The sequence below is a fragment of the Anomalospiza imberbis genome, chromosome 35, assembly GCF_031753505.1.
Source record: "Anomalospiza imberbis isolate Cuckoo-Finch-1a 21T00152 chromosome 35, ASM3175350v1, whole genome shotgun sequence".
Taxonomy (NCBI): Eukaryota; Metazoa; Chordata; class Aves; order Passeriformes; family Viduidae; genus Anomalospiza; species Anomalospiza imberbis.
Genome location: NC_089715.1, coordinates 565,319 through 578,804, shown reverse-complemented (window position 1 = coordinate 578,804; position 13,486 = coordinate 565,319). Strand labels below are relative to the sequence as shown.

The 13,486-nt window shown below is 52.2% G+C and overlaps 1 protein-coding gene and 2 pseudogenes across 1 annotated transcript; 2 read left to right on the top strand and 1 right to left on the bottom strand.

Moving 5' to 3' along the window:
• LOC137464036 (zinc finger protein 208-like) overlaps positions 1–13,486 on the top strand; it is a 1,110,012-nt pseudogene that overhangs the window by 726,572 nt on the left and 369,954 nt on the right.
• LOC137464035 (zinc finger protein 850-like) overlaps positions 1–13,486 on the bottom strand; it is a 1,110,255-nt pseudogene that overhangs the window by 735,234 nt on the left and 361,535 nt on the right.
• Positions 25–619, top strand: LOC137464040 (olfactory receptor 14J1-like). Its single transcript, XM_068175368.1, has one exon. The coding sequence runs from the start codon at positions 30–32 to the stop codon at positions 615–617; it is 588 nt and encodes a 195-aa protein (XP_068031469.1). The 5' UTR covers positions 25–29; the 3' UTR covers positions 618–619.

Sequence of the window (13,486 nt, the reverse complement as noted above, 5' to 3'; positions counted from 1 at the left end):
TTGGAGCAGAGTATTTCCTCCTGACCATCATGTGCTACGACCGCTACGTGTCCATCTGCAAACCCCTGCACTACGGGACCCTCCTGGGCAGCAGAGCTTGTGCCCACATGGCAGCAGCTGCCTGGGCCAGTGCCTTTCTCAATGCTCTGCTGCACACGGCCAATACATTTTCCCTGCCCCTGTGCCATGGAAATGCCCTGGGCCAGTTCTTCTGTGAAATCCCACACATCCTCAAACTCTCCTGCTCCAAATCCCACCTCAGGGAACTTGGGCTCATTGCTGTTAGTGCCTGTTTGGGACTTGGCTGTTTTGTGTTCATTGTTTTCTCCTATGTGCAGATCTTCAGGGCTGTGCTGAGGATCCCCTCTGAGCAGGGACGGCACAAAGCCTTTTCCACCTGCCTCCCTCACCTGGCCGTGGTCTCCCTGTTCCTCAGCACTGGCACTTTTGCCTACCTTAAGCCCCCCTCCATGTCCTCCCCATCCCTGGATCTGGCCCTCTCAGTTCTGTACTCAGTGGTGCCTCCAGCTCTGAACCCCCTCATCTACAGCCTGAGGAACCAGGAGCTCAAGGCTGCAGTGTGGACACTGATGACTGGATGCTTTCAGGGACATTAAACTGCTGGCTAATTTCTGCAAATAATTGTAATAAAAGTCATCTTTGGTACTTCTTGTTGGTTTCATTTTGGAGTTTCTTTTTATTTGTTTTTGTTTTTCCATGTTGTCCAAAAGGAAAAGCCATTCCTTGTGCCATTTCTCATTTCATTTCACTCCACCTTCCCTGTGTCTACAGACTGTGTCAATGAGGGGCTGCACTCTCGGTGCCTTTAAAGGAGCTAAAGGATGTCCCAGCAAAGTTTTCTGCAGAGATGCCCTTTTGTTGCCTTCTCTGGAGCTGCAGCAGCAACGTCTGTGTGCAGAGCTGGGGCAGATCAGTGCTGCCACAGCAGCTGTGCCCAGCAGCAGCAGCACTTGGTGTTGCCAGTGCTGCTTCCGTGGCCCTGCCCCGCTGCCCTGGTGGCCCTGGTGTTGCTGCAGGGCCTGAGTGCTCTCGGGGCCGGGCACAGTCCTGGGGGTGGCAGTGCCGGGGCTGCAGCAGGGACAGCCCATGGGCACTGCTGGGGCAGCGCTGACGCCTCAGGCCAGGGCCTGGGGGCTCCAGGCTCCTTGCCCAGGCTCTCTCAAGAACACGGCCAGGCCAATGCTCAGCACAGAAAACCCCCGTGAGCAGCCCCAGGCTGGCCGTGGGCAGGCTGGGGGCAAACAGCATGGCTGGTGCTCTGCAAGGGCCCTGGGGGAGACGGGAAGGAGCAGCAGAGCAGGGGCTGATCCATCCCCAGTGCGCTGGACAGCCCAGGGCAGCGTCCCAGAGCGTCCTGATGGAGCTGCCAACAACATCCCCCCTGTGCAGCCCTGGTCTCTCCCCCAGCTCACACAGGCGCCGCATCCTTGCAGGCACAGCCACGGCAGCGCTGGCTCAGGAGCCCCTGTTTGCATTGCACACAGCAGGCGGGAGCAGCCCCATGCTGCTGCTGTGGGGACATGAACCTGAGGGAGCACAAATGCCATCAGCCCCTGGGGACAGGAAGGGCTGGGGGACGCCAGGGAAACCACTCAGCTTTGTCCTGGCCTCTGCAGTCAGCCACAAAGTTTGGGAACATCCCTTGAGGAACAGGATCATCCCACAAGTGCTGCAGGAATTGTCTGCAGGCTCCTGCAGTGCCTCGTGCTGCTCCCTTGCCAGAGGCAGCCCAGGCCAGGGGGGCACATCTGGGCTGCTGTGTCTGGCTGTGGGGCTGCCTGTTCTGGGCAGTGAGGAGGGGCTGCAGAGGCTCTGCAGGACTGACAGGATGGGCTTTGGGGCTGTGAGGAGAAGCTGAGGGACCTGGGCTGCTGGAGCTTCTGAAGAGGAGGCCCTGGGCTCCTCCTGCAACTGCTCCAAGGGTGGTTTCAGAGAAACCCAGAATCAGCAAGGCTGGAAAAGACCTTGGAGATCATCAAGGCCAACCTGTGCCCTGACAACACCTTGTCTCCCCTGAGCCTCCTCTTCTCCAGGATAAACAATCCCAGCTCCCTCAGCCGCTCCTCACAGCACTTGTGCTCCAGACCCCTCACCAGCCTTGTTGCCCTTCTCTGGACACGCTCCAGCCCCTCCAGGTCCTTCCTAAATTGGGGGGCCCAGAACTGGACACGGCACTCAAGGTGCTGCCCAACCAGTGCTGAGCACAGGGGAAGAATCCCTGCCCTGCTTCTGCTGGCCACACCATTCCTGATCCAGGCCAGGAGCCATTGGCCTTCTTGGCCACCTGGGCACACGGCTGGCTCATGTCCAGCCTGCTGTCCATCAGTCCCTGCAGGTCCCTTTCTCCCTGGCTTCTGTCCAGCCCCTCTGTCCCCAGCCTGTAGCGCTGCAGGGGTTGTTGTGGCCAAAGTGCAGGACCTGGCACTTGGACTTGTTAAACCTCACCTTGTTGGGTTTGGTTCCTGGATCCAGCCTGTCCAGGGCCCTATGCAGAACCCTCCTGCCTTCCAGCAGATCAACACCCCCAGACAACTTGGTGTCACCACGGTTCCATGAGGCCCCAGAGTGTCCCAATGGTCTCCATGATTCCATGAGGCCTCCCAGTGTCACAATGTCTCTCTGGTGTCACCAAGTCCCTTGGATCCTTGGGCCCTGCTGTGTCACAATGGCACCGTGGTGCCCCAGGGCCCTGCAGTGTCACAATGGATCCTTGGTTCCATGAGGTCTGGCAGGGCAGCAATGCTCTCCTTGGTTCCCGCTGTCTCCCACACCTCCCACTGTCAGGCTATAGAAGGACACCTGGCTGATGAAGGGGAGTGGGAGTGGGTACCTACTCGAGGAGGTAATAATAAAAATCCCTCCCAACCCCCTCTCCCCAGCCAGGTGCCCCTTCAGATTCTGTATGATCCCCTGGATCTGGAGAGTCAGCCAGATGGTTTAGAAGAAAATTATCTGCCCAGTGAACCTCCCAATTATGATTCATCTGTGAGACAGATCAGCACCACTAACATCAAAAAGGAAAGAAGGGTAATCGTGGTGGGTGACTCCCTTCTGAGGGGAACAGAGGGCCCCATATGTCGACCAGAGCCACCCCACAGAGAGGTCTGCTGCCTCCCTGGGGCCCGGGTACGGGATATCACTGACACACTGCCTGGGCTGATTCAGCCCTCTGATTATTACCCACTGCTGATACCCCAGGCTGGCATAGAAATCCTGACTTACCTATAGACATTACTATTCTGTCTCATCCAAAACACCTTATGGGTGCTCTCACTCAACAGCTAAAAAACAAAAGAGGAAAACAGGAGGATACAAAGGTGTTAGAATGGGTGTTTGGACCTTTACAGCCTAGCAATTATATTCAACCACGCGTGGAGGCTCTTGCACTCTTGATTCGGAAAGGCCGGAAACGCGTGGTACAGATTACAGGGGAAGAGCCACAAAGCATTTTTGTTCCGATAAAACAGGCTGATTTAAACTGGTTTTTACAACATTCTCCTGAATTACAAGCTAGCATTTTAGAATCTAATGCTGAAATTCAATTCTCACCGCTGTCTTCACCTATTCTGTGCTGGATCTCCTCACATAGTGAAAATATAGTGAAAATATAGTGAAACACCATTGATTAATGCTGTTACTCTGTTCATAGATGCAGGTCATAAATCTCGAAAAACTACTCTCACCTGGAATGAACAGGGCCAATGGAATCATGTCATAATAAAAGGACAAGAATCAGATACTCTACAGACATTGGAACTTTCAGCAATTGTGTGTGCATTTTGTCGATGGATGCATGATCCTATAAATGTTGTGTCTGATTCTTTGTATGCAGTTGGGGTAACGCAGCGTATTGAGGATGGTCTGTTACGAGAAGTGCAAAATCAGCGCTTGAATGCACTTTTCGCACAGTTGCAGTCTGCAATACGACAAAGATCTGCTCCATATGCTATTTTTCACATCAGGAGTCATAAGTGGGTGGAAGGATTAGGAGAAGATAATTCTCGTGCTGATAGACTGGTGTCAATAACGGTGCCTATGGACAATTTTACAAAAGCACGCAATGCCCATGCCTCGTTTCATCCAAATGCAAAAGGGCTATGGCGCTGCTTTGATATTACAATGGAAGCAGCCTGAGGAATTGTCAGAGCATGTCCAGACTGCAGTCATCACAATGGACCGGGTCTCGGCCTGGAGGTAAATCCTCGAGGTTTAGGCCCTAATGAATTGTGGCAAATGGATGTGACTCATGTAGCTGAATTTGGGCGTTTACGTTATGTCCATGTAGCTATTGATACTTACAGTCATTTCATTTGGGCTTCCCCACAAGCTGGAGAAAAAGCAGTTCATGTCATCTGACATTTGACACTGTGTTTTGCTATTTTAGGGGTACCTGGAATTATCAAAACAGATAATGGACCTGCATATGTAGGGAAGAAAGTTAATCGCTTTTTGCAATTATGGGGTGTTAAGCATGTTACAGGTATACCACACTCTCCCACAGGTCAAGCTACTGTAGAAAGGGCAAATCAAACTTTAAAACAATACCTTGCAAAATTTAAAACAATTCCTGATTCACAGGAGAGATTGGCAAAAGTGTTGTTCAATTTAAATTATCTTTGTATATTTGGAGTTCATGATATGCCCCCTGCATTTGTACATGGGACACTTGCAAAACAAAATGATGCAGAAAAATCAATAACTGTAATGTATAGGCATCCTGCTACAGGGATGTGGTCAGGACCAGCACCTGTAAATTACATGGGTAGAGGTCATATGTGTGTATCCACACCTACAGGTCCCTTGTGGGTTCCTAGCAAGTGGACACGTCCAGCTACAACACGGCCACCGCCAGCACCTCCACAGCCACCGCTGACACCTCCGCCGATGAACGAAGGCTCCACCGAAGACGACTACGGCTTTAGCCTATTTGTCAGGAACTAAATGGTGTTTTAAAGACTAATATTCTTTGGACTAAGCATAACCTAGAAGGAGGACACTATTTCTAGACAGAATGATACCTTTGATTTTGCTATTGTTAATTTTGCTGTATGCTGATGCTTGGGCTCCTACACAACCGAAAACAAACATATGGGTCACTTTGGCTAATTTGACAAACCAGAGTACTATCTGTCTGTCTTTATCCTCACCTGGAAATCCATTTTCTACCTGTTGAGTAGGGGTACCTGTTGAGAATTGGCCTTGTCCTCAGAAGATATCAACCTGTAAGGTAACACAGCCTCAATATAAAGTGGATAACTGGGATTCTTGGGTTCCTTACCTTCCTCTTGCTCCTCTTGAGCCACAGGAATTAGAGCTTTTGGGATCAGTGAAGGCTGATGCATGTATTATTTTTAATTGGACTAGTGTACAGCAACAGAATCTCAACAGCAGGTATTTGATTTCAGCAAATTCCAGCCTTCCAATATATAGAAATTCTTCTTATTGCTGTAATTACACTTCAGCACATGTGTCAGTTTCCTCTACATCTCCACTGCAGCTACCTACTGGGTATTTTCTCATTTGTGGAGATCGTGCTTGGCCTGGTATCCCTTCTAGACTTAAAGGAGGTCCCTGTACTATTGGATGACTGTCTTTATTGACACCAAATATGTCTATGATATTAAAAGTATCCCGACATCATAGACAAACAAGGTTGACCCATGCATTTCAGAGTGATTGTAGAGATGCTATAAAGTTTTGGTCCCCAGGAGCAATTGTAACTGCATCTATTTTTGTTCCTGGCGCTGCAGCAGTGAAGGCACAAGCTACACTGAACAGATTAGGTTGCTGGCTTGCCAAACAGACTAATGCTACATCTGCTGCATTGTCTAATCTTTAGCTGGATGTTGACTCTGTTAGGCACGCTACTTTACAAAATCGTGCTGCTATTGATTTTTTACTATTGGCTCAGGGACATGGTTGTGAAGATTTTGAAGGTATGTGTTGCATGAATTTGTCTGATCATTGACCAATGAGAGATTCTTACTGATATTACTTGCAAAAGACTATATAAACTGACTGGATCTTTGAATAAACTGGAGCTTGCTTATCAATCATATTGATTGTGTGCTTGTCTTCCCTCACCGCCCGCGGCAATAGTGGCCTGATGCCAGCTCTCGGCCCAGGAGTCCCCATGGCTCCAGCAGCAAGGGTGGCTGAGGGGTTCCTGCCTGCTCTGGGGCATTGCTGCAGGGGCCACTGCTGTCAGAGCCCCCTCTCTGCTGCTGACTGCTCTGCTCCTGGGGACACTGCTCTGCCCCAGCCCAGGAACAGCAGCAGTGCCCAGTGCCAGCAGTGGTGTCAGGGGGACCCCTGTGCACAGGGACCCCCAGTCCCGGGCTGGCCGTGCCAGCACCCCCAGGGACCTCCAGCCCCGGGAACCCAGAAGAAGTGGAAACCACAACTGTGCAAACGCTGCCTGTGCCCAAAGGAATTGCAAAGAGAAGTGAGAATTTAAACAGTATATTTTTTCCAAAAATTGGTAAAACCTAGGATTTACAGAACATGTTTCATTGTAACAATCCTTTTAACAACAACAATCTTCAGAACATGTTTCCATAGGAGCCCATAGACTAACAATCTACAGAACATATTTACATGGGTGCCTACAGACTAACAATCTACAAAACATATTTACATGGGTGCCTGCATACTAACAAACTTCCAAACATATTTACAGGAAACCTCTAAGCTTCAGAACATATTTACAGAGGGGTCATATCTGTGGCCACCATCTCCATCAGTCCTGGCAGAAAGGATGCAGCAGAGCTGGACTCTGCTGCCAGCAGTGGCCCAGGTGGGCTGGCAGCTGGGCCCCAGAGGCTGGGACAGGGCTAGCAGGGCTGGCACGGCCCCCGGCAAGCGCAGGGCAGGCCGGGAGTGGTGCTTCTGCCACCACAATCCAGGGCTCCCTCCAGGCACTGTGTCCCTGAGCGGGGCCATCCAGCCCAGCCCCAGCCTGGCCTCAGGGGACACACTCTGCCTGTGGGCTGGCCATGGGAAGCATCTGCCTCTCTTGCTCCTGGGGCTCCATCTTCATCCAAGGACCATGGGCTCCTCCTCATCCTTCTCGTCGACTTCCATGTCCTCGATGTTGTCCTCCACGTCGACTTCCATGTCCTCAGCAGTCTCTTCCATGTCCACCTCTATCACTTCTTCCCTGTCCAGCACCACGTCCACTTCCATCTCCTCCACGGTGTCTCTGGCAGTCTGCAAGAGGCAGCACAATCTCACGGTGGGCTTGCTGTCCCACACCAGCCATTCCCACATGGCTGCAGCCTGCCCAAGCAGGGTGCCCTCCTCCCTGGAATGGCACTGTACCTCCACTGAGGCAGCAGTGCCCATCCTGCTGGGATTGGCTTTAGAGCAGGCGGCGGGCAAAGCCCAGGCAGCAGCAACAGCTCAGCACTGACGGGCAGAGCAAAAGGCTAGTGAGAAGTGGCCGTTGGCAGCAGGTGAAGTGTCTGCTGTGCTCCTTTCCAGGTCCTGGACCTTCCAAATGGACCACTCTGGGAGCTGTGATGTCGCAGAAGTTTCAGGGCCACTCCACACGGAGAGATGGGGATCGTAGAATGTTCAAATCCTTGAATGGTTTGGCTTGGAAGGGCCCCTAAGGATCATCTGGTTTCAACTTGAGCAACTTCCCACCACACCAGTCTGCTCTGGACCCTGTCCAAGCTGGCCTTGGAAGTTCCTGGGGATGGGGCATCCACAGCCTGTCTGCACTGGTCCCTGTCTCAGGGACAACCACCCTCACAGTAAAGAACTTCTTCCCATCATCAAATCTATTCCAGCTCTGGCAGTTTGATCCCATTCCCCCTTGTCCTGTCACTACAGTGCCTGACAAAGAGTCCTCTCCCACTTCCCTGTAGTCCAGGCAGTTCCTGCAGGCTCACACGTGCGGCTGAACCTGCAGACAGGAGAGAGAGAAGCCAGGCTCCCAGGCGGAGAAATTGGGGAAAGTGACATGAGAGCAGAAGGAAAAGGTGGACATGGGCCCATGGCCCCCAGCATCAGCAGCCACAGGACCCAAAGACCCCCATCCCCCTGCCCAGCACAGCCTGCCCTGCCCCTCCAGCTGTCACCCAAGTGGGGGACAGGGGCCAGTGGCCGCTGCCAGCAGCAGGAATGGGGGCAGGGTGAGGATCCCCCGGCTTGGCTTTTGTCTCTTAATCCGGGCACAGGGCAGTGCAAGGCAGGTTGGGAAGCAAAGCCTGGAGCCTTTGGAGGCTGCAAGCCTTAAACATCAGCCCCTGCAGCAGCCCAGATGCAGGTCCCACAGTTCCCAAGGCTGTCATGGCCTTCAGAGCACGTAGGTGGATTTTGCATCCCTGTGGCCGGATGCCAGCTCTCGGCCCAGGAGTGCCCATGGCTCCAGCAGCAAGGGTGGCTGAGGGGTTCCTGCCCGCTCTGGGGCATTGCTGCAGGGGCCACTGCTGTCAGAGCCCCCTCTCTGCTGCTGACAGCTCTGCTCCTGGGGACACTGCTCTGCCCCAGCCCAGGAACAGCAGCAGTGCCCAGTGCCAGCAGTGGTGTCAGGGGGACCCCTGTGCACAGGGACCCCCAGCCCCGGGCTGGCCGTGCCAGCACCCCCAGGGACCTCCAGCCCCGGGAACCCAGAAGAAGTGGAAACCACAACTGTGCAAACGCTGCCTGTGCCCAAAGGAATTGCAAAGAGAAGTGAGAATTTAAACAGTATTTTTTTTCCAAAAATCGGCAAAACCTAGGATTTACAAAACATGTTTCATTGTAACAATCCTTTTAACAACAACAATCTACAGAACATATTTACATGTTTGCCTATAGACTAACAATCTACAGAACATATTTACATGGGTGCCTACGGACTAACAAACTTCCAAACATATTTACAGGAAACCTCTAAGCTTCCGAACATATGTACAGAGGGGTCATTGTGGTAAGCACATTAATCTCTCTCTCAGGATTTTTATAAAGGTGAACAGAGAGAAGTGAAAGAGAAAACAATTTCTATTTCTGCTCCTTGTTTTTTCCTTGTGGAATGTGCTTGGAGAATAATTTACCTAGAGCAAATGCCTGGTTGGATCACGGTGGATTGTTTGGGCCTGATGGCCAATCGGATCCACCTGTGTCTGGACTCTGGAGAACAGGGTCACAAGTTGTGAGTTGTTTAGATATGATAGTTAGAGAAAGTAGCATGTAATTTTTAGTATCCTCTTTTATATAGTATATTAATGTATCATAGCATAATTATAATAAAGAAATCATTCAGCCTTCTGAACTAAGTCAGACATCATCATTCTTCCCATTTGGGTTCGCCGACATCAACAACAGCTGATTGCTGACATTTACATTTAAAAAGTGACATTTTGTTGTGATCTGGCCAGACAGTGCCAGTTTTGTTTCCCCAGTGGGCAGGGTCAGCACCAAAGACACAGACACCAACTGAAGGACTCAGTGTCATTGACTGTAGCTCAAAGCAGCAAAGAATCACAAAAGGAGCAGCTCAGCAATGCACCCAGCCAGCAGCACCAGAGATTGCAGCAGTGATTAAGAAAGATCCAGCAGCAGTTACCCTCAGGCTTTACCATGCCCCAGATCCACACAGCAGCTGGGGAAGCTGTCACAGCCAAGGGCTGCAGAGCCACTCCTGGACACTGGGAATTCCTGCAGGTGCCTCCAGCCACAGGTGAGGCTCCAGCCTCGCTGGGAGAGGGCCCAGCTCTGACAGTGCTGAATGAACAAACTGACAGCGCTGCTGGTGCGGGAACATCTGGTTTCATCCTCCTCCTGGGTTCCTCCCAAAGCCTGGCCAGGGCCCAAGAGGAACCAAGGGAGGTGACTTTGACCATTCAGCCCCAGACAAGGCCAGATGTCAGATTTCATGGCCTTGTCTGGCTTCTAAACACAGAAAGGTCAATCCATGTTTCACTAATGAGTGGATACATCTATCACAGCGCTAATGACCATGCATATTTCATTAGTGAGCAGATACAAAGATAACCTTTGGTTGGAAGGTTCATCCAGAGGCCACCTTTGGCTCAGGGCCTCACTCAGGGCTGTTGTCCAGGCCTTGGCACTTCAGGGACGTGGTTTAGTGCTGGGCTCGACACTGCTGGGTGACCGGCTGGACTGGATGAGCTCAGAGGGCTTTTCCAACAGAAAGGATTCTGTGATTCCATGATTCCATCTGCTGCATTCAGCCAGGTCCATGTTAGCAGCATTCATTTGCTCAGAAAGTCTCCTCAGGCCCAGCTCTTGTGGCCTGAGGCTCCAGCTCCTTCAGCTCCTGGTGCTCAGCTGCTCGTGCTGAACCGGACGACTCGGGGAGAAGAACACAGTCCATCCAATTCCTTCTGGGACACGGAGAGGGGAGGCTGTGGAAACAGGAGCAGTGTTTGGTGTGGCCTCCTCTCTGCCCTGCACGCCTTTCAGCGCTTTGAACCAGCCAAGAGCTTTCTCCAAGAGTGCAATGGAGCAGCTGTTCCTGCTGCCGGGTCTGGCTCTCTCCAGTCTCTGACCTTGCCTGCTTTTGTCCCTCTTGCTGTGCCCTCTGCTCCCCCAGGGCTCGGTGGCTGCTGCCCAGGACTGTGGGACTGGCACAGATCCAGGGGTCGAGACCCTCCTTTCTCTGCCCTTGGAGCTGCCTGGGCACAGCAGCCTTTTCCATCTGGAAGCTCCCCATGGACAGGGAGTCCCCAGCTCTGTTCCTTGCACAAGCTCCAGGAGCCCAGGGCTGCCATCTCAAGTCCCTGCTGGCCCTGGGGGCTCCCAGGTGGGCACAAGTGGGGCAGCAGAGCCAGCAGGGAGCCTGCAAGTCTCTTCCAGCCCTGTCTGCTCAGAGTTTGGGCCTTGGAGCCTCAGGTGGCCAAAGGCAGCTGCTGCTGGTCCCTCTGTGTGCCCCCGTGTCCAGCAGTGCTGCTCCATCAGTCTGTGCCCAGCCACGGGGAAAAGCCTCAGCCCTGCAGGGCCCGGAGCTGCCGGGCTCTGCCTGAGCAGCTCAGCCAGAGGGAAGGGAGCTGCTCCCCACGGGAACCAGGAGCCAAGGGCTGGAGCACCTCGTTCTGGGGCAGAGCCCAAATTCTGTGAGGGAGTAACAGAGTTATTCACGTGCACTGGTGTGTCAGCACTGCAGGTGCTGTGCCTACAAACACATGGCTCGAGATGTGCAAAAGAATTCTGCAACTCTTGGCTGGAGCAGGATGTCAGCAGTGCTGAACTCCAGTTTAGTCCAAAGCAAACACTTGACACCTCTGCTCATATCTGCTAGATTTTTTACATCGGGATATCCAGAGAAAAGCAAACAGAGGAGTAAATATTTTCATTGTTTATGAGAAATGTTTCTCATTTTGCTGAACATCTCTTTTTCAGGATGTGTTATCTTCTTAAAGAAAAAGGAAAAGAAAAATGAGAAAAATATGAAAAACAAGAAAAAAATTTGTAGTGAAAATCTTCTGTAACTTTGGATTAAGAGGTAACTGATCTTTTTAAAAGGAGAACTCATTTGCTTTGTGCATGTTCTCATGCCTGGATCCATCTTACGGACTGACCTCAGCATCCTTTTTTTAAAGATTGGGTTTGGTTTCCAATATTAAGATTTTTTTTTTTTTTTAATTGGAGTTGAAGCAATAGGAGGATGAGAGATGGATTGTGCACGACTGTGTCTTGAGTACAAAAATATTGCCGTTTGAAACTTTGACCTAAAGTATTGAAAATGAAACTTACAAATCCCAGTGCATTGTGTGACAGCAGCTTTTCCTATAGGATGTGCAGCATCACAAAGACTTCATCAGTGGGGTTGGGAGGGCTTGGAGCTTTGTCCTGTGCCACTCTGGGATGTCATGAACCAGGACTTCACCTGCCACCAGCCCAGGTCACCCTCTGCCACCGCAGCTCCTTGGGCCTTGTGTCCCCAAAGCAGACCCAAAGTGTTTCTGCTGCTCCCCCTTTGCACAAACCCACAGAGAGCTGGGATTTTTCCAAGGCTCGTGTCTCCATTGGGCCATATTCCCAAAGAACCAGCAGCACATCCTGATGAATACGGCGAGTTACGTGGATGGTTGTCAGCTCCACTTCCTGCCTAGAAATCCTGAAACTGCTTCTAAATGCTGCTCCTTCAGCTCCTGGACACCTTCTCACACAGAGCTGGGGAAAAAAATCCCCTGGCCACCGGCTAAAAGGTGAGTTATGCCCAAGTTAGAGCCCTGGGGGAAATCTCTCTCCCTCCCTGACGTTTTAATGTATCTGTACATGGATGCGTCCTGTATACAAAGGAAGGAGTGTGCAAGCAACGGGACTGACACTTTCAGTGTCCATGCTATTCCATACCCATGGGCACAGAGACATTATGGAAACCCTGGCACAGACAGGGCCTTCTGTCCATGGGTACAGAGACATCCAAGAGCCCCTGGCACACACAGAGCCTTCTGTCCATGGGTACAGAGACATCCAAGAGCCCCTGGCACACACAGAGCCTTCTGTCCATGGGTACAGAGACATCCAAGAGCCCCTGGCACACACAGAGCCTTCTGTCCATGGGTACAGAGACATCCAAGAGCCCCTGGCACACACAGGCCTGGCACACACAGGCCTTGCAGCACAGGTTGCTTTCCCCACAGGCTGCAGGAGATGAGAACACAACATTTGCCAACACTGACTGCAAGCCACAGCTCTGGGTGCTCCCCATGAACCTCAGCTCTGGGACCACTGCCTGCCCCAAGCTCCAGAGACTGCAGTGGGAGCCTGGCTGGGCTCTGCCCTGGGGCCATCCTGCAGGGACAGCTGCAAACAAGGAGCATTCCCTTGCCACAAACAGCCAAGCCAGGGCTGCAGGGCAGCTGCTCCAGCCCGGAGTGCACTGCAGAGTGCTGTGCTCTGGGGCTGGGGCTCCCCGCACAGGGAACTGGACTGGTGTGCCACAGGAGACTGGGAAGCTGCAGCTTCAGCCTAACTGAGGTGGGTGCGTGGGCTGGGAAGAGTGGGGAGGCTCAAGGGGATTCACAGAGCTCCTCCTGCTACAAGGACGAGGAAAAGGGAGTGGGAACTCAGCAGTGAGGAGAGCTGAGGGCTGGAGAGCAGCTCTGAATGACACTAAAATCCCACTGGACCTCTGAGACATTGCTGCTCCTCAGCCCGTGACAGGATGAGTCCCTAAGCCTGGGGCTCAGCCTTCCTCGTGGTGAGGGGCACCAAGGAAGGCAACAGTGTGATGGAGACTGCCATGGGCTGGGAACTCACTGGGGGACAAGAGGGAGCAGTTGGGAAGTACAAGGCAGGTGGGGGACAGAACTGTTCAGAGAAGGGCTGAGCTACAGCTTGAGCAAGCTGCAAAATGTCATTTGGGGTCATCCCAGATTGATTTCATTTCAGAAGCTATTGAACAAGTTTATTTTGGGGTGGTGTCATGTTTTCCCTGGGAGGTGTACACTCTGCACACTTGAGCTGTGTTGCTGAAGTGCTCAAGCAGGTCTGTGCTGCAGGTCACCCC